At 43.9% G+C, this 24,437-nt stretch overlaps 5 protein-coding genes and 1 long non-coding RNA gene across 9 annotated transcripts; 4 read left to right on the forward strand and 2 right to left on the reverse strand.

Annotated features, from left to right (window-relative positions):
- Positions 1–132: 132 nt before the first annotated feature.
- LOC134190821 (von Willebrand factor A domain-containing protein 7-like) lies at positions 133–2,565 on the forward strand. Its single transcript, XM_062659339.1, has 5 exons — positions 133–817; positions 877–1,069; positions 1,936–2,288; positions 2,356–2,494; positions 2,550–2,565. The coding sequence occupies exons 1-5, from the start codon at positions 133–135 to the stop codon at positions 2,563–2,565; spliced, it is 1,386 nt and encodes a 461-aa protein (XP_062515323.1).
- Positions 2,526–5,787, forward strand: LOC134191079 (uncharacterized). The gene is made up of 5 exons (XM_062659641.1): positions 2,526–3,108; positions 3,177–3,847; positions 3,907–4,300; positions 4,361–5,011; positions 5,073–5,787. Exons 1-5 carry the CDS (start codon positions 2,652–2,654, stop codon positions 5,429–5,431), a joined length of 2,532 nt encoding a protein of 843 aa, XP_062515625.1. The 5' UTR covers positions 2,526–2,651; the 3' UTR covers positions 5,432–5,787.
- A 222-nt stretch (positions 5,788–6,009) lies between these two features.
- LOC134190822 (von Willebrand factor A domain-containing protein 7-like) lies at positions 6,010–12,701 on the forward strand. Its single transcript, XM_062659340.1, has 8 exons — positions 6,010–6,694; positions 6,754–6,946; positions 9,114–9,466; positions 9,531–10,283; positions 10,352–11,022; positions 11,082–11,475; positions 11,536–11,991; positions 12,050–12,701. Exons 1-8 carry the CDS (start codon positions 6,010–6,012, stop codon positions 12,571–12,573), a joined length of 4,029 nt encoding a protein of 1,342 aa, XP_062515324.1. The 3' UTR covers positions 12,574–12,701.
- Positions 12,702–13,184: 483 nt separating this feature from the next.
- On the forward strand, positions 13,185–13,734 carry LOC134191484 (uncharacterized). The gene is made up of 2 exons (XR_009971806.1): positions 13,185–13,467; positions 13,549–13,734. It is a non-coding gene; the product is annotated as an uncharacterized LOC134191484 (long non-coding RNA).
- Positions 13,735–14,733: 999 nt separating this feature from the next.
- LOC134191217 (procollagen galactosyltransferase 1-like) lies at positions 14,734–22,592 on the reverse strand. 4 transcript variants are annotated; one of them, XM_062659814.1, is made up of 14 exons: positions 22,338–22,395; positions 21,997–22,044; positions 21,825–21,934; positions 21,688–21,752; positions 21,549–21,624; positions 21,281–21,485; positions 20,664–20,783; positions 17,885–17,961; positions 17,703–17,809; positions 17,566–17,640; positions 17,449–17,506; positions 17,240–17,367; positions 15,177–15,383; positions 14,734–15,113 (listed from the first exon to the last, which is right to left on the reverse strand). In XM_062659814.1, coding segments are annotated over exons 2-14 (1,374 nt in total). In that variant the 5' UTR covers positions 21,998–22,044; positions 22,338–22,395; the 3' UTR covers positions 14,734–14,968. The 4 variants fall into 4 exon arrangements, with proteins under 4 accessions (XP_062515798.1, XP_062515794.1, XP_062515796.1 ...); XM_062659810.1 differs by having other exon boundaries at positions 14,734–15,108; positions 21,825–22,044; positions 22,338–22,592; XM_062659812.1 differs by lacking the exon at positions 22,338–22,395 and adding an exon at positions 22,278–22,332 and having other exon boundaries at positions 21,825–22,044.
- A 227-nt stretch (positions 22,593–22,819) lies between these two features.
- Positions 22,820–24,418, reverse strand: LOC134191210 (homeobox protein ceh-9-like). Its single transcript, XM_062659803.1, has 3 exons — positions 23,595–24,418; positions 23,239–23,465; positions 22,820–23,180 (listed from the first exon to the last, which is right to left on the reverse strand). Exons 1-3 carry the CDS (start codon positions 23,857–23,859, stop codon positions 23,019–23,021), a joined length of 654 nt encoding a protein of 217 aa, XP_062515787.1. The 5' UTR covers positions 23,860–24,418; the 3' UTR covers positions 22,820–23,018.
- Between the last annotated feature and the right edge of the window lie 19 nt (positions 24,419–24,437).

The following is a 24,437-nucleotide window of genomic DNA, read 5'->3' on the forward strand; positions in this document are numbered from 1 at the left end:
AGTGTTCTTAATGCAATAATCTAGATCTCTTTCATACTACCAAACGGACCGTATATAGTGACAAGCAGGAAGTGATATTAAAATGACCTCAATTGCAACGGTTTTCTCATTGTGGTGTGGAGCTTGAACCCGATGGCTGTTTACTTGAGTGTCCTAGTTGTGTGTTCTCAATTATGTTTCGTTTCTGCTTTTATGCCCAATCATGTGTTTTCGTTTCCACCTCCTGATGGTTCTAGCACTAAAACGCTTGATGTGGATCTCGATTTGGAAGTAGACGATTTTTATCCGGTAGAAGCAGAAGGTTTGGTAGATAACGGATATAATCACAAAGATGTCATCAGGTATGCGTGTCTGCAAGAAGTGGCACGGTTCTATGAAGAGACACTAGAGATGGACGAAGGACGTCTGCAACGTCTAGAGCCATTGACTGCCGAAACGCTATTGACCACGGTAGCTGAGAGAAAGGCTTCAAGTCTCAATTTTGAGAGTGCACTACGTGAGATTGAAGTAGAAGCAGCGTTGATGGATGTGTATTATGAAGTCGATGATGAAGATCAAGCTACTGCTATTGCTCGTCAACATTTTGATAACGAGAAAATTAAAGAAGGTCACGAGTATTTACTAGAAATGGCTCAGACTGTCTTCACTCTTCTTCGCAATGATCAGTCGTACTCGGCTGCTCGAACGTTCGTTGGTCGCTTTTTGCTTACATTACAAGATTTCTATGCTCACTCGAACTGGATAGAGCTCGAAAACAGAGACATACTGACAGATCTAGGGCTGTCCCAATCACCGAAGTTCCTCAGTAATATTGCTGGTAATGTTACATACGTTGCCATGTGGAGCATTGACATGATAGAATTTCTCTTGTGTTAGATCCGTGGACTTTTACTTGTACAGAATGTTGTGATCCTAATGATTCACGTTGCAGTGAATCTACATCTCCAGGAGGCTGCACTACATGTTATGATAACGTTAGGAAATCGAAGTTAACAAGTGGATACTTCATTTATGATAACTCACAGACGAAACCAACTGGGAAATGCAGTCATGGAAGCAAAACAGACAGGTTTGGTATTATGGCTATCTATTGATCAAATACATCTTTAAATAGACATTCAAAGTACAGATGTCTGTCTGTATGACTATCCTTTTATGTAGGTCATACATTTTTTGTATCACACACTCACTCACTCACTCACTCACACACACACACACACACACACACACACACACACACACACACACACACACACACACACACACACCACATTAGCTTTATCACTTTTATGATATTGTGACATCCACAGTTCCCTGTGGTACGTGTAGTCACTGTACAGTACAACCCCGGTAACTCCATATGACTGAGCCTCAAGGAAGTCACCACACCATCATTTCATTCATCCAGACTTTTACTTGAGTTGGCTTCCACCGAAAAAGTCCAGGTAATCGGGATTGTACTGTACCAACACTGTTTGTCTAGAGGCCTTTTCACACTACACTCCAAAGCTGAATGCAGATTAATTATTAATTAATGCAAATTGATTGGCACTTTCATGCCTAATGTGCATTGGCTGTCAAACCACATTTGCTCAAACCACATGGTTTGAGGTGAATTCAATATGCATTGGCCTCTGCACGTGGCAGCAGTAGATCTACGTTCCCTCTCTATCTTGTGCTTATGGCTGAGATGGATGTAGTGTAACCAAAGAGAGAACTATTTTTGTAGAGACTGGCAGCCATGTTATGATGTTATGCGGAGTGCATTTTCCTAGTGTTAAATGGGTCAATTCGCATTGAATGCGCACCCAATTCACATCTGCTGCAAAGTAGATTGAATGCGGTTTGATACGCTTCAAGTGTGAAAAGGCCTTACCTGAGGTTTCAATTGCTGGTCAGCTGTTGTTATTTTACGTATTCTTTTCCTACTGACAGATCTCGACATACTTCGCCAACAGGTGGCATCAACAAAAGCACAAAGATTTGTGCAAAGTCTCCTCACCATTACCTTCACGATGAAGCAGCACATTTAGCGATATCAGCGAGCAGACACTTCTTGTCTCATGTAAGAAGCACGGCCGGTGACGAGGGTTTCCGTAAGTTATTCAACTTGGCAGAAAGAAACAACTTGGAGAGCAGTACGTCTCTCTGCTTTGTAATGGACCAGACGGGTAGCATGCAGAACGATATCGATGCTGCTAAGAATAGAACAAGACAAATCATTACATCTAGCACCAAACCATACAATTACGTTCTTGTTCAGTTTGGTGATGATGACAACGATCCGGGTAAAATACACACACGTGTATTACATTGGCAGTAAATTGAAATCAACCGTGGGTAATTATTGTATAGCGTATGGTCCTGCCATAGTTACAAACGATGCGGCTGAGTTTCTCGCCGAACTTGACAAACTGAAAGCAGACGGTGGAGGCGACTGTCCGGAACTGACACTCCACGCACTGCAGCTGGCTTTGACAAAATGCCTCCCCGGGTCGAGCATTTTTGTGTTTACCGATGCGGGAGCCAAAGATCTGGAACTTGAAAAGACCGTGTATAGCTTGATTGAAAACAAAGGGAGTCAAGTGTATTTCTTCTACACCGGACGCTCTCGCTTTCCTTGCAGTCGCAATCCTTTCTTGTTCAGAGACATGGCCAAGAAGTCGGGTGGTCAGCTGCTTCACATTAAACGGCAAACTGTCGTCAAATCTAGCGTGCTGACGCAGACAGTTGCGGAAGGAGTCACGGCCCTGCTGCTGTCTGTTGTGAAAAAATCAAGATCTGCCAGCTATGTGTTTACCATTGACCGTACAATCACCAAGTTTACTGTATCAGTGACGGGATACAACAGTCTTAGTCGACTGATGAGACCAGATGGCAGTCAGTACTGGCAGGACCGGCTGTCTCGTAGTGGACATTCACTTGTTACTGTTCCTGAGAAGGACGTTCTTGTAGGAGAATGGACAGTGACAGTATTGAGGAGTCCTCTTGAACATACAGTCACTGTTCAGGCGGCCACTTCTATTGATTTTTTGTATCAATTTGTCGAATTGGCTGGGAGACCTGGACATCTTGGGGTCTTTCCTATCATTGGCCAACCGGTTGAAGGTATGTCTGCATGTCTGTAGAGTATGTGGTAGTTCTGTTGGATGTGGGACGGCATATTCATGTTTCAGGAGGTCTATCAAAAGTTGTTCTGACAGTGGCTGGAATGGCCGGTCTCAGGGAAGTAACCGAACTGAATGTTATGACAGAATCCGGAGACATTATAGACACTCTCAACTCTTCTTGGCTGGAGGTGGGTCGGCGTGGCTCGTCCAATATGTTTGGAGTGGCTTTTACAACTCCTAAGGCATCATTTCGACTAGCGATGACTGCTGTTGATGAGACTGGAACGGTAGTTCGTCGGTTGGCAAATACCATCGTGACTGCACAGCCATTCAAAACACGCCTTGATAGTCAATCCAACCAAGTGGTCAAACCAGGTAATCGGTCTGATGTCACTTTCAAGGTCTATCCATCTGCAGACGAAAGTGACGTGGAGATAAGTATGAATATTGAGGAGACTAGTCTCCTTGAAGATCCAATGATCGATGTCATAATACAAGAGGCTGATGGAAGTCTTGTTCCTCTTCGCAAGAAACGTCAAACTGCTGACTTGTCAACGTCAAAAATACGAGAATTGAAAACCGTTGTCACTTTGAAGAAAGGACAGGTTGCTTTGGTCAATGTTTCATTTACTGTATCAAAAACTGCAGAGACGGGTCACGTGAGCTCTGCAACAATCATCATCGCTAGTGGCAAGTCATTCAACTATGTGCCAGTTGAACTAGTAACTGCTCCGCCGGTTTGTCCAGTCGGTTGTGTATTACGGAGATGTATGCCGCACGTGTGTTATCTTTCTAGGTAGATGACAAGACGCCACCTCGTTGTGATATCGTGGGTCATACAGGCTGCAACTCTGATTTAACAAATGAGACGTGTGATGACCATACTTGGCATGTCGACGCTCGAGTGGTTGACTTGGAATTGGGATTGCTCAACATCAGAAGTGAACATCTTGCTGTCAATGTTAGCCACTCGAAGTTTGACAAGAACAACACGTTGCCAGTCGATGTAAAGGCTGTTGCTTCGTGTTGTCATCGTCAAGTGTCACTTCACACATCAGACATTGTCGGCAATGTTCAGACCTGTTCTGTCTCGTTGCCTCCACTCAAATCTATAAGAAAGACTGAAGTAACATTACCACCAACTGTTAAGCTGGCAACTCCGCGACAAAAACCACCAATTTCCAGCAAAGGTAAGAAAGAAACATGTACTTCTATAATGAGTCGGTGACTATTACGTATTATTTCTATAGACTGTAAGCATCAATGGGAAAGGGATGACTTTGTTGAAGCAATAATGAAGCAATACCTATGTCAAGTTTCAGGACTTTCTGCTGATGCCAAATTGATGACAGTGCAGTTCAATTTCCATGTAAAGAGGATGCTTGTTAACAATTCATTTCTAGATGCTGACATAAACAGAAATGGTGAACTGTCATCGGATGAGGTGCAACAGTTTGTATTCAGCTTATACAAAAGGAGCCTTGTTGATCAAGTAGAATGCTTGTTGGAGTTCATTGAGAGATGTCGTGCTGAGAGGGACCGTTTGGACATACATGTATGGAGAGAATGTGCAGAAAAAGGAAACATGATGACTCCTACTACACAACCAATACCTACAACAGATACTCCTACAACAGATGCTCCTACAACAGATACTGCTACAACAGATACTCCTACAACGGATGCTCCTACAACAGATACTCCTACAACAGATGCTTCTACAACAGAGACTGCTACAACAGATGCTCCTACAACAGAGACTGCTACAACAGATGCTCCTACAACAGAGACTGCTACAACAGATGCTCCTACAACAGATATTCCTACAACAGATGCTCCTACAACAGATACTGCTACACAACAGAGACCTACAACAGCACAAATAACGCAGTCCAGTAAAGGTAAGAGACTTCACCATGCATAATAGATTAACAAGTCAATGTATTACATGTATTTCCATAGGCTGCCAAGAGCCTTTGGAAAGTGACCTAATTGAACAAGGTATGAAAGCATATCTGCGTCTAATTTTGGGGCTATCTGCGGACACTAAATTAACAGAAAAGCAATTCAGTCCTGTTATAAGGGATCTTGTTGTCAAAAATTGGTTTCGAGATGCCGATCTAGACGGAAACAGTCTACTCTCGTCGAGTGAGTTGAAACAGTTTGCAAGGAGCTTGTCTGAAAGGAAACTCACTGATGGAGCAGAATGCGTGTTGGCGTCCATGGAGAGATGTCGTGGTGATAAGAAGTATTTGGATACTGATGGATGGGCAGCATGTTCTGAAAAAGCAGGCGCACTGACACCAAGTAGCATTGATTAACCAACATGCTAGCTACATCTGTAAGGTGTATGTTAGTGATATGTGTGTTGCATGCTGCCGTCTAGCTGCTACTATTGTGTGCTCTCTTCGTGTCTATAATTACAATAGAAAAGCGCCGACAGAAGGCAACCAAATTGATCAACAATAATGGTGTAGATTTGCAAAGGCCAACTTAGTGACTTCTTCCGTTTAGAGTAGAGGAAAGAGCAATCTGGTAGCAGCATCACAGAGAACTATTACTCATTGTTCATAATTCGTTTAGATTTTTGAAAATTGTGTATGGTTGGGAATACAGCTCCAACCCTACATTTCTTCTATCTAATTAACTACTTCATACTTTTATGACATTTGCATTTGGAAATAGGCAGTGGTTGCGCTTGAAGTGAGTCACAGCTGTGACCATCCTCTAACACTAAAGTGTACTGATTAAAAAAGGTGTCGTTATGAGTGTTCTTAATGCAATAATCTAGATCTCTTTCATACTACCAAACGGACCGTATATAGTGACAAGCAGGAAGTGATATTAAAATGACCTCAATTGCAACGGTTTTCTCATTGTGGTGTGGACCTTGAACCCAATGGCTGTTTACTTGAGTGTCCTAGTTGTGTGTTCTCAGTTATGTTTCGTTTCTGCTTTTATGCCCAATCATGTGTTTTCGTTTCCACCTCCTGATGGTTCTAGCACTAAAACGCTTGATGTGGATCTCGATTTGGAAGTAGACGATTTTTATCCGGTAGAAGCAGAAGGTTTGGTAGATAATGGATATAATCACAAAGATGTCATCAGGTATGCGTGTCTGCAAGAAGTGGCACGGTTCTATGAAGAGACACTAGAGATGGACGAAGGACGTCTGCAACGTCTAGAGCCATTGACTGCCGAAACGCTATTGACCACGGTAGCTGAGAGAAAGGCTTCAAGTCTCAATTTTGAGAGTGCACTACGTGAGATTGAAGTGGAAGCAGCGTTGATGGATGTGTATTATGAAGTCGATGATGAAGATCAAGCTACTGCTATTGCTCGTCAACATTTTGATAACGAGAAAATTAAAGAAGGTCACGAGTATTTACTAGAAATGGCTCAGACTGTCTTCACTCTTCTCCGCGATGATCAGTCGTACTCGGCTGCTCGAACATTTGTTGGTCGCTTTTTGCTTACATTACAAGATTTCTATGCTCACTCGAACTGGATAGAGCTCGAAAACAGAGACATACTGACAGATCTAGGGCTGTCCCAATCACCGAAGTTCCTCAGTAATATTGCTGGTAATGTTACATACGTTGCCATGTGGAGCATTGATATGATAAAATTTCTCTTGTTTTAGATCCGTGGACTTCTACTTGTACAGAATGTTGTGATCCTAATGATTCACGCTGCAGTGAATCTACATCTCCAGGAGGCTGCACTACATGTTATGATAACGTTAGGAAATCGAAGTTAACGAGCGGATACTTCATTTATGATAACTCACAGACGAAACCAACTGGGAAATGCAGTCATGGAAGCAAAACAGACAGGTTTGGCAGCAGTTTTCTGTAAGACTATCAATTGATCAAACACATCTTAATTTAAATATAGTTTCAACATACAATTAGATGTCTGGCTGCATGGAATTACCCTCCTATGTATCTATGTATGTCACATTCTTTGTAGCTACATGACCCTCGGAATGTGCCCTTTTGAACACTCTGTTTGAAGATTGTGGCTACATGCATGCACACACACACACACACACACACACACACACACACACACACACACACACACACACCTTCAACCCGCCCATCATAAAAGGTGTCCTTGAGCATAGAGCCCTGGACAAATGACTAGACCGCTTCATTAACTGTTACAGAATTGGCTGTGTCTGGTGAGGTCTATCCTGTGCTAGGCTGTACCAATTATCCCCAATTCCAGTGGCTCGCAGATCAGTTATTCTATCATGCCACCTCTTCTTGGTCCCATGGCATGGTCTCTTCTTTTCTAAATCTCCAAACAATAACATCTTTGGTAGTCTTTCCTCTCCCATTCTGCCAAGATGTCCAAACCATCTTAGACGGTACTCTCCATCACTAAGTCTTCAAGTGGCTCTTCCATACCAAACTCACATGCAAGTTGTTTAGAAGTAATTCTACCTTTCCATTGTTTGTATTTTGTCACCCCTAGTCTAGTTGTTATGCACCGATTGTGAAAGCAACTCAGCCGCTTCATACATGACGCTTTGATAGTCCACGTCTCTGCTCCATGAACAAAACCGACAAGACCACAGAGCGGTAGACAGCCCTTTTTGTTGACACAGATAAGTTAGAGTTCTGAAAGATTGGTTTCCTCAAGCACCCAAATGCTCTAGAACCTTTAGCAATTCGACTTGCTACATCCAATGTTATTTCTCCATCATTTGCGATATTGCTTCCAAGGTAGGGAAAACTATTTACCATTTCTAATAGAGTCACTTCCCATCCGCAATGGTCCATTGCCGCCTTCAACTGCATTTATTCCTACCACCATACCTTTGGTCTTTTCAACACTTACTGTCATTCCCCAATCTTTCAGCGTGTCTACTAACTCAATAGCTGAATTCTCAAAGATTTCCCGAGAGGTTGTGTAAGTAGCTGTGTCATCCGCAAATTGTGCTTCTGTTATCTTCACTACACTTAGGTCACTACACTTAGGTGTTTCTTTGCCATTCGATCTCCTACTAACTTCCTGTCATACTTAAATCTCACATTCATTCCAACAGACGGACATTGCTACCTCCAGTTGTCAATTATAGTACTGTAGTAGCTAGATGTTAAAGTGTTGGAGTCAGGGTGCACACCTGTCTGAGGCCATTCTTTACTTCAAAACAATCTGTGTATGACGAACCAACTCTGACTACTGCGCTCATACCATCATGTAATGATCTGATGATTTGAAGCATGGTAGGAGGCACACCACAATGTTCTCCAATACTCTTTAGAGGGACTTTCTAGGGATTTAGTCGTATGCTTTCTTAGGTCAACAGCTCAGATGTTTTCTCCACCAACTGTCTCGCTACAAATATCATGTCAACACATCCACGTCCTTTTCTAAACCCACACTGAGATTCACACGCATGTGTGCACATGTGCGCGCACACACACACACACACACACACAAACACACACACACACACACAAGCTGGATTTACAATATGCCAACGCCTGAGAGTCGCATCACACGCGTTGTACAGTACCATTCACAATATCATTTCAGCACGCCATAGACATCGCTGCATGAATTCTTGAACTTACCACTTGCACTTCGACTGGCAGAACTCTACTGGAATCCCCAGCTTGCTCAAATCTATTTCCATGCGTTTCCCCTTGCATGCAGGTCTTTGTGCACCTGACAGCTAATCATCCACAAGCAAGGACAGCTCCCTACACAGACTATAGAACGCTCAACATCGAGTACAGTGCCGAAATCAGTAACCATCCCTCATGGAAGCCACACGTGCATTTTTAGTTGACTGTGATAGGTCGAAAGCAAGGTGGTACTTCCGACACGACACTCAAGTGTTCGCATATTGTAAATCCAGCTATAACATCTACAGTGCCCTGTACTACGTGTACCAGCACTGTTTGCATAATTTACTTGGATACATACAGAAGGTTTCAGTTGCTGGTTAATTGTTGTTTTTTACGTATTCCTCTCTTACTCTGACAGATCTCGACATACTTCGCCAACAGGTGGCATCAACAAAAGCACAAAGATTTGTGAAAAGTCTCCTCACCATTACCTTCATGATGAAGCAGCACGTTTAGCAAAATTAGCAAGCAGACACTTTTTGTCTCATATACGAAGCACAGCTGGCGATGAGGTCTTCCGTAAGTTATTTAACTTGGCAGAAAAAAACAACTTAGAGAGCAGCATGTCTCTCTGCTTCGTAATGGACCAGACAAGCAGCATGCAGAACGATATTGATGCTGCTAAAACCAGAACGAGACAAATCATTACGTCTAGCACCAAACCATACAATTATGTTCTTGTTCAGTTTGGTGATGATGACAACGATCCGGGTACAATACACACGCGTGCTGTTATGTTTGCAGTATGAAATGGACTGTGTGATCAATTGTATAGCCTATGGTCCTGCCATAGTTACAAACGATGCGGCTGAGTTTCTGGTCGAACTCGACAAACTGAAAGCAGAAGGTGGAGGAGACTGTCCGGAACTGACACTCCACGCACTGCAGCTGGCTTTGACAAAATGCCTCCCCGGGTCGAGCATTTTTGTGTTCACCGATGCAGGAGCCAAAGACCTGGAACTTGAAAAGACCGTGTATAGCTTGATTGAAAACAAAGGGAGTCAAGTGTATTTCTTCTACACCGGACGCACTCGCTTTCCCTGCAGTTTTAATCCTTTCTTGTTCGGAGACATGGCCAAGAAGTCAGGTGGTCAGCTGCTTCACATTAAACGGACGACTGTCGTCAAATCTAGTGTGCTGACGCAGACAGTTGCAGAAGGAGTCACGGCCCTGCTGCTGTCTGTTGTGAAACGATCACAATCTGCCAGCTATGAGTTTACCATTGACCGTACGGTCACCAAGTTTACTGTATCAGTGACGGGGTACAGCAGTCTTAGTCAACTGATGAGACCAGACGGCAGTCAGTACTGGCAGGACCGGCTGTCTCGTAGTGGACATTCACTTGTTACTGTTCCTGAGAAGGACATTCTTGTAGGAAACTGGACAGTGAGAGTACTGAGGAGTCCAACTGAACATACAGTCACTGTTCAGGCGGCCACTTCTATTGATTTTTTGTATCAATTTGTCGAATTGGCTGGGAGACCTGGACATCTTGGTGTCTTTCCTATCATTGGCCAACCGGTTGAAGGTATGTCTGCATGTCTGTAGAGTATATGGTAGTTCTGTTAGATGTGGGACAGCATATTCATGTTTCAGGAGGTCTATCAAAAGTTGTTCTGACTGTGGCTGGAATGGCCGGTCTCAGGGAAGTAACCGAACTGAACGTTATGTCAGAATCCGGAGACATTATAGACACTCTCGACTCTTCTTGGCTGGAGGTGGGTCGGCGTGGCTCATCCAATATGTTTGGAGTGGCTTTTAGAACTCCTAACGTATCATTTCGACTGGCAATGACTGCTGTTGATGAGACTGGAACGGTAGTTCGTCGGTTGGCAAATACCATCGTGACTGCACAGCCATTCAAAACACACCTTGATAGTCAATCCAACCAAGTGGTCAAACCAGGTAATCGGTCTGATGTCACTTTCAAGGTCTATCCATCTGCAGACGAAAGTGACGTGGAGATAAGTATGAATATTGAGGAGACTAGTCTCCTTGAAGATCCAATGATCGATGTCATAATACAAGAGGCTGATGGAAGTCTTGTTCCTCTTCGCAAGAAACGTCAAACTGCTGACTTGTCAACGTCAAAAATACGAGAATTGAAAACCGTTGTCACTTTGAAGAAAGGACAGGTTGCTTTGGTCAATGTTTCATTTACTGTATCAAAAACTGCAGAGACGGGTCACGTGAGCTCTGCAACAATCATCATCGCTAGTGGCAAGTCATTCAACTATGTGCCAGTTGAACTAGTAACTGCTCCGCCGGTTTGTCCAGTCGGTTGTGTATTACGGAGATGTATGCTGAACGTGTGTTATCTTTCTAGGTAGATGACAAGACGCCACCTCGTTGTGATATCGTGGGTCATACAGGCTGCAACTCTGATTTAACACGTGAGACGTGTGATGACCATACTTGGCATGTCGACGCTCGCGTGGTTGACTCAGAATTGGGATTGCTCAACATCAGAAGTGAACATCTTGCTGTCAATGTTAGCCACTCGAAGTTTGACAAGAACAACACGTTGCCAGTCGATGTAAAGGCTGTTGCTTCGTGTTGTCATCGTCAAGTGTCACTTCACACATCAGACATTGTCGGCAATGTTCAGACCTGTTCTGTTTCCTTGCCTTCACTCAAATCTATAAGAAAGACTGAAGTAACATCACCACCAACTGTTAAACTGGCAACTCCACGACAAAAACCACCGATTTCCAGCAAAGGTAAGAAAGAAACTTGTACTTCTATAATGAGTCGGTGACTATTATGTATTATTTCTATAGATTGTGAGCATCAGTGGGAAAGGGATGACTTTGTTGAAGCAATAATGAAGCAATACGTACGTCAAGTTTCACGACTTTCTGCTGATGCCAAATTGACAACAGTGCAGTTCAATTTCCATGTAAAGAGGATGCTTGTTAACAATTCATTTCTAGATGCCGACATAAACAGAAATGGTCAACTGTCATCGGATGAGGTGCAACAGTTCGTATTCAGCTTATACAAAAGGAGCCTTGTTGATCAAGTAGAATGCTTGTTGGAATTCATTGAGAGATGTCGTGCTGAGAGGGACCGTTTGGACATACATTTATGGAGAGAATGTGCAGAGAAAGGAAACATAACGACTCCTAATACACAACCAAGACCTACAACAGATTCTGCTACACAACCAAGATTTACAACTTCTGCAACTACACAACCAAGACCTACAACACCACAAGTAACACCATCTAGCAAAGGTAAGAGACTTCACCATGCATAGATTAACAAGTCAAGGTATACGTATTATTTCTATAGGCTGCCAGGAGCGTTCGGAAAGCGACCTAATTGCACAGGGTATGAAACAATATCTGCTTCAAGTTTTGGGGCTATCTGCGGACACTATATTAACAGAACAACAGTTCAGTCCTGATATAAGGAGAATTATTGCCAAAAATTGGTTTCGAGATGCCGATCTAGACGGAAATAGTCAACTCTCGTTGAGTGAGTTGAATCAGTTTGCATTGAGCTTGTATGAAAGGAAACTCACTGATGGAGCAGAATGCATGTTGGCATCCATGGAGAGATGTCGCGGTGATAAGGGTTATTTGGACATTGATGGATGGGTAGCATGTTCTGGAACAACACCCAGTAGCATTGGTTATGATGGTCTACTTGAAAACACACCATCTGAAAAAGGAATGCTGACACCCAGTAGCATTTATTATGAGCGAGAATTATTTATTAAAAACACACCATCTGAAAAAGCAGAAGTGCTGACACCCAGTACCTTTGATCATCTACATGATATTACACCATCATGGAATCCGGATTGGTGGTGATACTACTAGACAACCAACATGCTAGCTACATCTGTAAGGTGTATGTTAGTGATATGTGTGTTTCATGCTGCTGTCTAGCTGCTGCTATTGTGTGCTCTCTGTCAGAATTTGACGTGTCCATACCCTGATGCACTTATTCAGTAATTGCAATGTCTCAAGTAGCCAGTCTGTACCCACATGTCCACCATTTGTTTCCCTAAAATTGGTTACTGCTCCTGCTTTGCTTTTCTCCTACTTTATGACGTCAAACTATTTAGTGACGTTTTAATTGGTATTAATATTAATGGGTAGCAACAAGTTGGTGCCACAGTTTGGACACCATTAGAAACAGGTTGCATCCCTGAGTTTGGTGTAGCCATGTTTGCAGGCTTATTCTTAGTGTGTAGGCTACATCCTAACTAACTCTGGTGCCAGCACAGAGACATGCATTTACGGCACTGAGCAATTCAGCAGGAGACAATGCATGCACACATCAAACAATCAAACAAGGCTGCACACATGCACAAGTACCACACCAGGATCGATGACCATATATGGTAGGTTACTGTAGAACGCGGTAATGATGTCATTGTTTGGCACACGTCACGTGATAAACCCGGCACAATGAGTTGAGGCGACGTCTCTCCCGTAGTCTCATACACCGCTCATTGCTCGAGCCAGCCATGTCTCTGAGATCTTGTCCAGCGTCTCGCTCCGGCCTCGTCTCCGCATCTCCACGCGCAGCTCATGCAGCAGCATGCAGCCGCGACATCTCAACCGTGCGACCTCCTGCACTCACCTCTTCGCTCCTATGGGATCTACCAATCGTCAGTGCAAGCGCAAGACGACGAATGCCGTCGTCGTCGACACTGATCACCGTCGGAGTGATGAACTACGAGCATCACTAGATGCAAAGTAAGAATTTCATAATAAATAAAAATCTAATATAAAGTGTGGCCTGCAACTACGTGTGTATGTGTGTGTGTGTGTGACAAGATATAAGCCGTTTGGAAGATTTACTCTATCAATCTGGACGCTCGCTCCGGTTGTCAAAACAATTACTTCTCTGATCTTTAGTCCATATTGAATGTTGACTTGTATATATAAAGTGTTAGTTAGATACCTAATTGTCAACTACTGTAGCTGTTAACCTGACATTCTGCTATTGAAATTAAACTTCAATACGAATCTAGTCCACTGCAGAGTAGCTAGAGTGCAGGGTTGCAGGTGGTCGTCAATTTTGGAGCCAAATTTCGGTGTTGCTGCCCTGCACTTGGAGCCCAGAGTTGTCTTTGTCTAGATATACACAGACCATTGATAGCATAATTGCTGTACTGTACAGTAGTGGCGGGACACAGTCCAGACTCTAACAATGACATTTGACTGGAGGGAGGGAGGAGAGAAACACATTAAATGTTAGTTTCACTGCTAACTTGGAGCCTGCTGGAGCCAATCAATATCTCTGTAGTGTAGCTACACGCGGTTACTAGGCGTAGGAAGCCACCCTCATAGAATATGCGGTCACATTCAGATGTCTAGCTAAGTACGGAGGTATGTTTGTGTACAGTTTGTGTCCCGTATTTTCAACCTATTTGCATGCTGGTAAAAAGCGGCAGTTCGTGGCTCTGTATATCCGGTCCACGGTCTCAGGTCTTGGGGGAATGGCTAGAAACGGAGCACGTGAGACAGTGACACGGTGCAGGGAATTGTTTGTGGGATAAAGCGGAGGTTTCAGAGGTTACACCGGGCGTTCCGCTGATTATTAGTAACAACGAGTGCACTTCCTACCGAATGTACTCTATGGCACTCAAAAGGTCAGGAGCAAGAAGCACGTGGTAAACACGTGGAGTGCGTGCGAGGAGAGGACTGGGTGTAGAGTCTAATGGGACATACACTCACAGATATACCTCAAATACAACCATCCATCTGCATCAAGTTTCATTCTATTAGGGTTAGTATTGGTATTTACTGATTACATGTGTATGTGGTACAGCTACGCACATTCAATCGAAAACGTAGAAATGCCTATAATCACCCGACTCTTACACAACAATATTACTGTGCCCCAACCGATCACGTGATGTCACAAAACTAGTGGAACACAACCCGGCAAAGGGACTACAGCCATAGAATTTCGTTGTATAATTACAATAGAAAAACGTCAACAGAAAGGCAACCAAATTGATCAACGATAATCGTTAAGACTTGCAAAGGCAAAGTCATTCAAATTTTCGAAAATTGTGTACGGCTGGACGGCAACTCCAACCGTACAATACAAACATGGAAAAGTACCGAAAATTTTTGTCGGGAATGACTTATTGGTATCAATGATTCCAGTTTAATTAACCACAGCGAACACGACATCCTAGTTTTCCTTCACGAGACAGAGACAGACCTACTGTACCGTACAACTCCGTCACAACTCGTCGTGTAATATCGGAGTGTGCTCTGTGTCGCTGATGTAGCCTGGATCACCAATATAATGTGTTGGATAAACGAGAAGAGGCTCGGCTGAATACGCTTGAAGATCACGAGGAGAGAACGCCTCCATCCACTCTGGTCTTGACCACACACACCAGTAAGTACGCTCACACAGCCAATCGTTATGTCACATTGTCACTTACATATCGTGCTTGTCAAACATGATCGGCAGATACTCATCGACTGGGATGATCTTTTCAAGTGGTCGTTGTGCCAGCAATTTCCTTGCGCCCGCTAGTGTGAGAGTATACGCTAACGTCCAGTAGGAATAGTTGGGGATAACTAATGTGTCTGCTCCAGGAACTTGATCCTCTTGATCATTACCATAAACCAGCTTCCGTCCAAGGTAACTACAAAATTTCAGAAATGATCACACAAATTGCAGTCAACAAGTCTAAGTTATCAGGGATGGCCAAATGTGGCTTGTGACCTGGTGGGTGTGGTTGCTGTTAAAATCTATAGTTGAGTAATGATCATAGAGGATTTTAGTTCTATACTGTCCTGTGCTGTCTGGAGACTCCGAGGTCAACATGTGTATATGGTTCTGGCATGCGTCAGTGAGTGAGTAGTAGTTAAAGACTGCCAGTTGTGTGTGTGTGTGTGTGTGTGTGTGTGTGTGTGTGTGTGTGTGTGTGTGTGTGTGTGTATGTATGCATGCGTACGTGCACGTGCACGCACGCATGCACGGTACAATAGCTCAGTTGGTTAGAGAGTCATCTTACGGGGTGTGTACATCCTTGAAGGGTCGCAAGTTCAAGTCACAGTGATGGCGAGCTATGGCATAATTTCCTTAAGCAAGAAACTAACACACACTTGCTTCTCTCGACTCAGGAGTATAAATGAGTACCTGGTCATTGACTGGGGTCCTAAGCGGCCATCAGTTGTGACGTAACATCAGCCGCTGAGATCCTGGTGAGACTTCGTGTGCTCACACCACAGTTGGCTTCACAAGTCGGTGTTCCTGCACCGGCTCTAGGAGTTTGCTAGCGCAGGCCCAGAGTTCCCTGAGTAGCACACAGGGCCCAGCTTAACAGCTGGGGCGTGAGGCAGCTCCTGACATTTAGGATTGTATGATGTAGGTGTGTGTGTGTGTGTGTGTGTGTGTGTGTGTGTGTGTGTGTGTGTGTGTGTGTGTGTGTGTGTGTGTCGGAGTACGGGGTTTATTCCCAGTAGCAGCACCATCTGCTACCGAGCAGGTCCACAAGTTGTGGATTGTGGAACAACCCTTAGATATAAGGGTTAGCTGTGAAATAAGCAAGCCTTGCCTGACAAATAATCAGTCGCGGACAATCTGGTGGCAGTGTTATCAGAGAGTGATGGGATAACAGGTGTCACTGTTATCTCTATAAAATGTCACAGATTCTCTATGATGTCACTGGGCATGGCAAGTGCAGCCGCCATAGGCTGTTGCTACAAAGTCTGATTTGGTTCATAGCAATTCAGCACAGTATCTGTAAGCAGCTGTGGTCACTTTGGCTCTAAAGAGCAGTTTACTAATTTGGGGTTTTAGTTTTCTGGTCAGCTTACTGCGTCCATACATGTTGTTTGGCATGTTGTAGTCTTACACCTGTCAACATGTAACATGTACTGGAGGAGAGAGTGGAATCAGTTCTGCACATGCTCATTTCACTATAATCCATGCTATTGTGCAGGTTCTTTTATGGTGACTTGTTTTGTCTGAACAGCAGGTGGTCAGAAATTGCGCTTTAAAGACACAATGAAATCCAATTTGAAATCTTGTAACATTGATATATCCAACTGGGAAAGCTATGTGTCAGAGAGATCTCTATGGACATCTTATTCCAAAAAATATTTACATCCATTTGAAGGCCAGCGTTTGAAAACACTCCAACAAAAAAGGCAGGAATGAAAGACGATCTCTAAGAGTGGGAACTTCACATGCGATGTTTGTGGACGCTCCTGCACGGCACGCATTAATTAGTCTTTGGAGACACAAGCAAAGCTATAAATGAGTTTGGTCGTGTCGACCACTCACTCCACTGTGTGTGTGTGTGTGTGTGTGTGTGTGTGTGTGTGTGTGTGTGTGTGTGTCACTGTGTGTGTCACTGTGTGTGTGTCTAAGGTTTTGGATAAGAAGGCAATAAGAGGGCGTGACTCCAGACAACCTAAAGCTTTATGCTTGTGTGGCCCCTGGTGACTAAAGCCTTAGCCATCCCTGGTTATATGGTACATACTATGTACATACATTAGTTCCCAGTCGGGTACGACTGTATCCGCCTCTGTGATTAGCCAACGAAACGAATTGATAAACCCAGCTTCAAAATCAAGATCATCTTCCAAAATGATCACTCGCTTTAGCTCCAGTTCATCAACCTAAAGTAGCAAAACGGAAGTAATTGATTGCAACAATGCTGACATGTGCATGCACCTGCCTGAACACACAACAACACAAACCTCTTTCCACAAGTTGTAGTGACTCAAGAAGCAGCCAATCTCACCAAGAGTGATCTTCCTGTGTGTTGATAACAACAGTCCAACGTTACAACACGACAAACGAACACCACGACTCACCGCTTAACGATCGGGTCCAAATAACCCGGAAGAGGTTTTATTTTCAAGCTACTTAAGTCTTCATTCGTCAGACTCCTAATACGCATAGCCACACACCGTATACAAATCGTGTTACAGAAACCCCAACGTTAGCTCACTTTCCATCGACCGCATCGACGACTGTATACTCAAAATTCAGTTCATTCAGTGCCGACAACATCCGTTTCCGTCTCTCTGCTTGCCGTTTCAAGTTAATCATATACACCTAATCAACAGCACACACAGTAGTAGAGCGTTGTAGCAGAGCAATGAGTACAATAGTACAGATTTGTGGTATTACCCTATCGAAGCCCAAGTTGTCAGTTGGACGGGTTGGTCGGTACACGTTGTCGGTGTACGGAATGTCACCGGCATTCACTAACCAAGAAAGTACTTTCACATTAATATAAAAAGCAAATAGCATGTAGAGCTGGACACGTTTGACTTTAGTGTGTTTACACGATTTGTTGTGTGTGTAGACTACACTCTTGTCTGCAAAAAGTGTTCAATAAATAATTAAATAAATAATAAAAATAATTGGTCATTGATATCCACTAGGCGTGCTGTCCAAGTTCGCTGCTACTTTAGATGTTGATATTGTAGGGAGGGATGCCATTTCCATGGCGACAGTGCCAATTGTGACACAAGGCTTGGCGTGGGAGTCTTGCACACTTGGCATTCATGACTAACTTAGTCTAAAGGCCACACAGAATGTGGCAATCATTGATTTATGGGCACCATATATAGCAGTTTGCTTGACTTAATTAATTAGACAATTTTTTGAGTTTCGTGTGGTCTTTGTCATCACCATTAATATTAATTAAGTGGCACCAAAGACGCTTTGGGGGCCACAGTTTAAGTACACCAGCCATAAATAGGGCAGACCATTAGGTAGCTAACTGTCTCTAACTGAGACAACTAGCCTCAGCAGCCAATAATAATAATAATAATAATAATAATAATAAATAATAATAATAATACCACTGCCAAGAAGATCAAAGCCAATCGTCCAGACATCTGTCTCAGAAATAAGAAGACAAACACTTGTCTTATTATATCAGCTGTCCTGCTGATGGCAACATTGACAAGAAACATGCTGAGAAGTTGGCGAAGTACAGCGACTTGCGAGTGGAGATAGGCGGCATGTGGCATTGTCGAACACTGGTGGTTCCAGTGGTCTTGGGAGCTTTGGGCACAGTGCACACAGGTATGCACGGTGGCTGGATATCATTCCAGGTCATCACAACCTGCAGCACTTACAGAAAACAGTGCTTCTTGGATCTACTTGGATTCTTCGTAAAGTCATGTCTTCTTTCTAGACAACCATGATGGTCTAAGTACTTCTGAAGTAAGGTTTGCTTACTGTACTTGTAATAGACTTTACAAGCCAGACTGATCTGGTTGAGCACACACATAATAATTAATAATAATTTGTCAGTTAATATAATACCCAATCTGCCATCTAAATAAATGGAGAATTACTACACAATCTGCCATCTAGATAAGAGTTATGATATACAGAGTGATCCATCATCTCATTACTCTTGCTACCATTGACTCATCAACCTACCAGGTTTATCTCCACTAATTCGATTTCAGTTCAAAAACCACGTCCATGTTGACATTTTAGTCTCCAAACAAGCATCAATCAGTAGCCACTAAAGTCTATAATATGTCTACATTCAGTCCGGACACCACCACTAAGGACTCACTAGTGAAAACATCAAGCTGGAGAAAAAGTCAACTGATAAAGATAATCGATTGGGTGTGGTATTACCAAGAAGATTGAGTCATTTAGTCACAGCAGGTCACACGTCCTTATATCTAACATCAGGGCAAGAATACTTCCTAGAAACATGAGGGTATGGACCCTACCTAAACACACACAGGCACTGCATACGTCCGCATACGCACACGCACGCACACACACAGCGTTATATCTAACATCACAACAAGAATACTTTCTAGAAAGTCAACAGCATCGACCCTACCCACAGTCTCCCACCCAGACCAACAAGATTGTCACTCTACTCTGTGTGTACATCAAAAATACATTATGCCGTTTCTATCTCATCGTTTAGACATCTAAACAAATCATGTGTTACTGTCAACACCACCTGATACCCTGTCACTCACAAGCATATGATCACCTGCTCCCTACAGCAATAAATCTATACTTAGCACTGACTCTTAGTCTACACAAATAATTTACAACTCCATAAGTGCCCAACGAGGTTCTTAGACATCACTTTAAATTCATTAACACCAGCTAGCCACACACCACTGGTGCATTAAAGCGTCAGACTTGGAGCAATAAACTGTATGGATGGTGTGCATGCTTGTCCTTGCTTGCGGTTTCTACTGGAAACAGCCTGTATGTCATACTACTATTGCGGTAAAGGCTGACTACTAGGCAAGCCGAGCCTATTGCCAATGTAAATGTCAGCGTCCTAGCATGTAGAGTTCGCCCGCGCTCTCTGGTCTGGAAGTTGGAGGCAGCATCAACACGGACTAGACCAGAGTTCTATTCAGTGTCAATGGATACACGTAAATTACTAATATTCGAGCGTCAATGTGTAGTAACGTAAACCAAAAATAGTGTGGCCTGTAACTACCAATCGGCTGTCGGGCTTTCACTCACGTGGTCATAGTGCCCCCCTGCTTTCACTGGTCCAGCTGTCATGGACGACGATGTCAACAAGTAAAAGCTGGGAATCTAGGTAAGAAGGCATACAGCAACAGCAGTAGACTCTCTCTGCACTCGTCATTCGCGGGAACGGCGAGGATTGACTATCCTGAGAATGAAGAGGGCAGAGAGAGACTGGGTGGAGTCCACACCAGCAACGGTACACTTGCTTTACATGCACTACACGTTTGAACAGCCTTTTGATACCAGACGCTTTTACCAGCTGAGAAGACGTTGCTGGGTTGCGCTCAGACATGTTACTGTAAGCACCAGCCCCTACTAGGTAGTCATGACTGCCCATCCGGGACTGCAATCCATGATCTGGGGCGAGGCTATGTAGCCAGTACAGGAACGCTCGTTATAGATAAGACTGTCTACCGACTTAAACACTTACAGAGTGTTGTCATCTTGTAATCGCTGTAGTACACCTTCAAGTGGTCGACTGATGAATATTGACTCGCAGTCGGCATCAGATGACCATAGACCTCGTCGTTCAAGATATACATCTGGAGATCTAGAGGAGAGTAATGATTTTATTGTGATGGAATGAAGTGGGTCATCTGTATTGAATAAATGTAAAAAAGTGCCTACAAGGTGTAATGCATAAATTCACTTAGTGGTCAATCAACATGACAACAACAAGCACGTAAACATGTGTAGTACAATAGTCTATCATCTGTGCACCTCATGAGTCTCATTAGCATTCCTGTTTTGTCTCACTCTATAAATGCCTGTCCATGTCCCATACATGAAATCAGAAGTCAATGTTTTCTGTCTGAGTGTGTGGTGTGGTGTGTGTGTGTGTGTGTGTGTGTGCGCGCGCGAGGGCGTACGAGTGTTTTGCTCACTAAAGTGGGTACCTCCTTGCTCACTAAAGTGGGTACCTCCTTGCTCACTAAAGTGGGTGCCTCCTTGCTCACTAAAGTGGGTACCTCCTACCAATGTATTACTAACATTCTGCCCTGTCTCTGTAACCAACAACATACACTTGTATTGTACAAGTCTACAGACCTGCTGCTTTCACGGATGCCGCAAACAAAAGCATGTCATCGTTTGGTCCGCCATAGTTCAGTGGTTGTTCCTTATATGACAAACGTGTCGACCCTTGCCGTCTGAGATCTATCAATATGGTCCCATAGATCATTGGAACGGGAAAGCAGCCTCTCCTCTCGCGGTTCAGTGTCGGTACATACGAGGATGTCCGTTTGTAGTACCCCTGGAGAGAGCAAATAAAAAGATGAATAGACGAACAGTACTACAACCTTCACAAGAGTCTTACATGTTCGTCCGTTCCGCACCAAAAATTCGAGTACATACTGTCCTTGTGTACGGTTAGCATCGGAGCAATCAGCGACCTTGTACACACAAACGGATGTCAACACTCGAACATTTAACCAACGAAGTAGCATGCGGTTCACTTGTTCTGCGCTACGAGATTTCTCAACGTCCGAGGGTTGACAAGAAAATTGTCACAATCAACAAACTGAAATACAAAAGTTTTACCACATGTTGATATTAAACGTAGTGTGATTACATTGCTACAATACGCAAGTACCAATATGAAGTCCGCCCATTGACGTCTTGCCTCGTTCAAGGATCGTTCTCGTAGATTCATGATGTGCAGGTATCTCTCATCGTTCCACACCAGTGGCTCTGAGTTGTACACTACGTCATTCGTGTCTATCAGCGATACACTATGATACAACACCTCCACGTTCATCACCCACTCGTGAAGCATGGCGGACGTGTTGTCGATGTTGTGGTCAGTAAGAACACTACACAACAACAAGAGACCAATCAAGGACATGCACAAACAATATCAAAATGTTTACTCAGAATACAGTCTTCTACATACACAATATAATAACACAACACAAAATATTAATATTAATTAATTAATTAAAAATTAGTTGTAATGCAAAATGAACCCAAATAATTCTTTTTATCTTCCTTCACAAATTACAGCAAACAGGCAATAAACGCAGACAAGCTATAATGTGGTATGTACATGTATCACTTGTGTGTGGGTGTCATTTATCGAACATCCGGGAATATCAATTTGACAAACCCAATTGAGATGCGCTCTCGAGGATAATCCAGTCTCTCGATGTACGCTAAAAATTGCGGAAGTAAGTGCGCTTGATTAGATGCCAATATGGCTAGAAACACAGTCGGCATCAGTCTGCTCTCGTTCTCTCTGATTGTCGACGATTCGTCGTCGTCGTCGCTTCTGTGGTGTCGACTGCTTTGAGGTCCGATGGGCTCATCTGACGCCTCTCGTCCTCCCGAGACAACGTCCAGGAGGCAGACCAACGCGACTAAACAAAGAGACCAGCCAGTCATTTCCGGCTATGCGCGTACGCATGCGTACTCACACAATTCCGGGAACTAAGTTGTTTAATTCGCGTTAGCCTAATACGGGTGCAACAGTGGAAATGTCTAACGCGCGCTGTTGAAGTTGGTTAAGTGTAACGCGCGTTAGCAAACTCCAGGATAAGGGGTTAAATATTTTAGTTGGAACGATGTGGTACCATACACAGAATTATTCAATCACTTAGCTGTAACTGTAATGTGACGCATTTAAGTGTTACCTATAGGCTATATCAGTTACGTTGCAACCCAATAATTAAGTGACAGCAACTCTAGGAAAAGCTCCGAGAAAAGCAACTAGAAAACAATATTTCTACAAGCGAGCGACTCCTGCCGCCACTTTAGCTTTTACAGTATCGATTTACAAACGCCCACGTCTTTATCGGCTACCCAACACGTAAACGGGCGATGAGTTCAAGTAAACCGGCGGAGGAGAGCCAGACAGGAGTGTCTTATTACTCGCACGCTCGGGAAAGAATCCGCCCATCTGTTTGTTCCACATCGCCTCGGCTTGTCGCCTCTTCCACTTCGTTCTCCGATTCTAGGTGGCAGATAATTCATGTAAAAATATACAAAAATGAGACGCTTGTTTTAAATACCTGGAACCATGTTTTGATCTGAGTATCTGTCAATCTGAGTGTCACTGCCAAGAGTCGACGCTCTGATTTCGGTAGGTAGCGTTGATATTGGAATCTCCTCTCGAGTTCCATCACCTGAAGACTCGAGAATGCCGTCCGCTTCTTCTTCTCGGTGCTGCTCGCCTCCGATTCTTGATCGCAATCGGAATCGGCGGCCTTGATGGCCGGACTTTCGTCCTTCCGGGTTTCTGGAATGAAGATACAGACAGGTTGACACTTAATGTCTGTCAGATGGGACTGTGCATGTGTACATGTGCTGGATTGAATAGAAGTGGTGCAGAGAGTTTGTCATTCTAGTGCATGATTTCATCACTCACCGATGCTGCTGCTTCTGCGTGCTTGTCTGCCTGTTCGTGCACTCATCCACGGATACCATAGCAGTGGGAAAGGCTGAGCTGACCAGGCGCGGCATAGGGCAGCCTTCTCGCGGCTTGTTGTCATGATTGTCATCCTCTCACCATGACACTCCTCTTTGTCCGATATACACGCCTCACTGTCGGTCTCATTCGAAGCATAGCGCTCTCCTTCGTGAGAGTCGATGCCTAGCAAGGCGGCTATCGAGAAAGGATGCATGCTCGCCATTTCTCACGCACCTGACAAGAAGCAGAGGCGAAATGCACCGTTTGGGCCAACTGGTGCATTCCTATATGCAGCTGCTCGAGGCGGAGCGTCGAATACCATAACTCTGAATCGATTACACTAAGGGGTAAACAGACACTGTGATTGCTGCAGATTGACCACATCCTAGCCATTCATTATAGCTTTATTACCACCCTTACACGTCTACCTGTCAACTTCCGTGTGCAGGTCTCCATGGGCTTTGGTATGTAGTCATCATCTCAACAAGTTGCAAGACCACACGTCGACATATGAGCGTGCAGACGCTGAGCGATGAATAAACTAGCTAACGACATTGTTGACACGCTTATTTGACAAACGACAAACAGACCAGTCGCAAGAGGCCGCACTTCATTTCCTGGACTCTCCCTGTCATCTCCATCTGTGTAATCGCTGTCAAGGACTGTCTGTTGACGTAACGCGTCAGTCTCTTGGCGAGACAGTTAGAGCGACCACAAATCCTGGTCTAAGAATATTGATAACGACCACTTCAACGCCACACCCAATAGCCATTAGCAACAAACAATACCCCAAACAAACTG

Source organism: Corticium candelabrum, chromosome 15 (genome assembly GCF_963422355.1).
Source record: "Corticium candelabrum chromosome 15, ooCorCand1.1, whole genome shotgun sequence".
NCBI classification, from domain to species: domain Eukaryota; kingdom Metazoa; phylum Porifera; class Homoscleromorpha; order Homosclerophorida; family Plakinidae; genus Corticium; species Corticium candelabrum.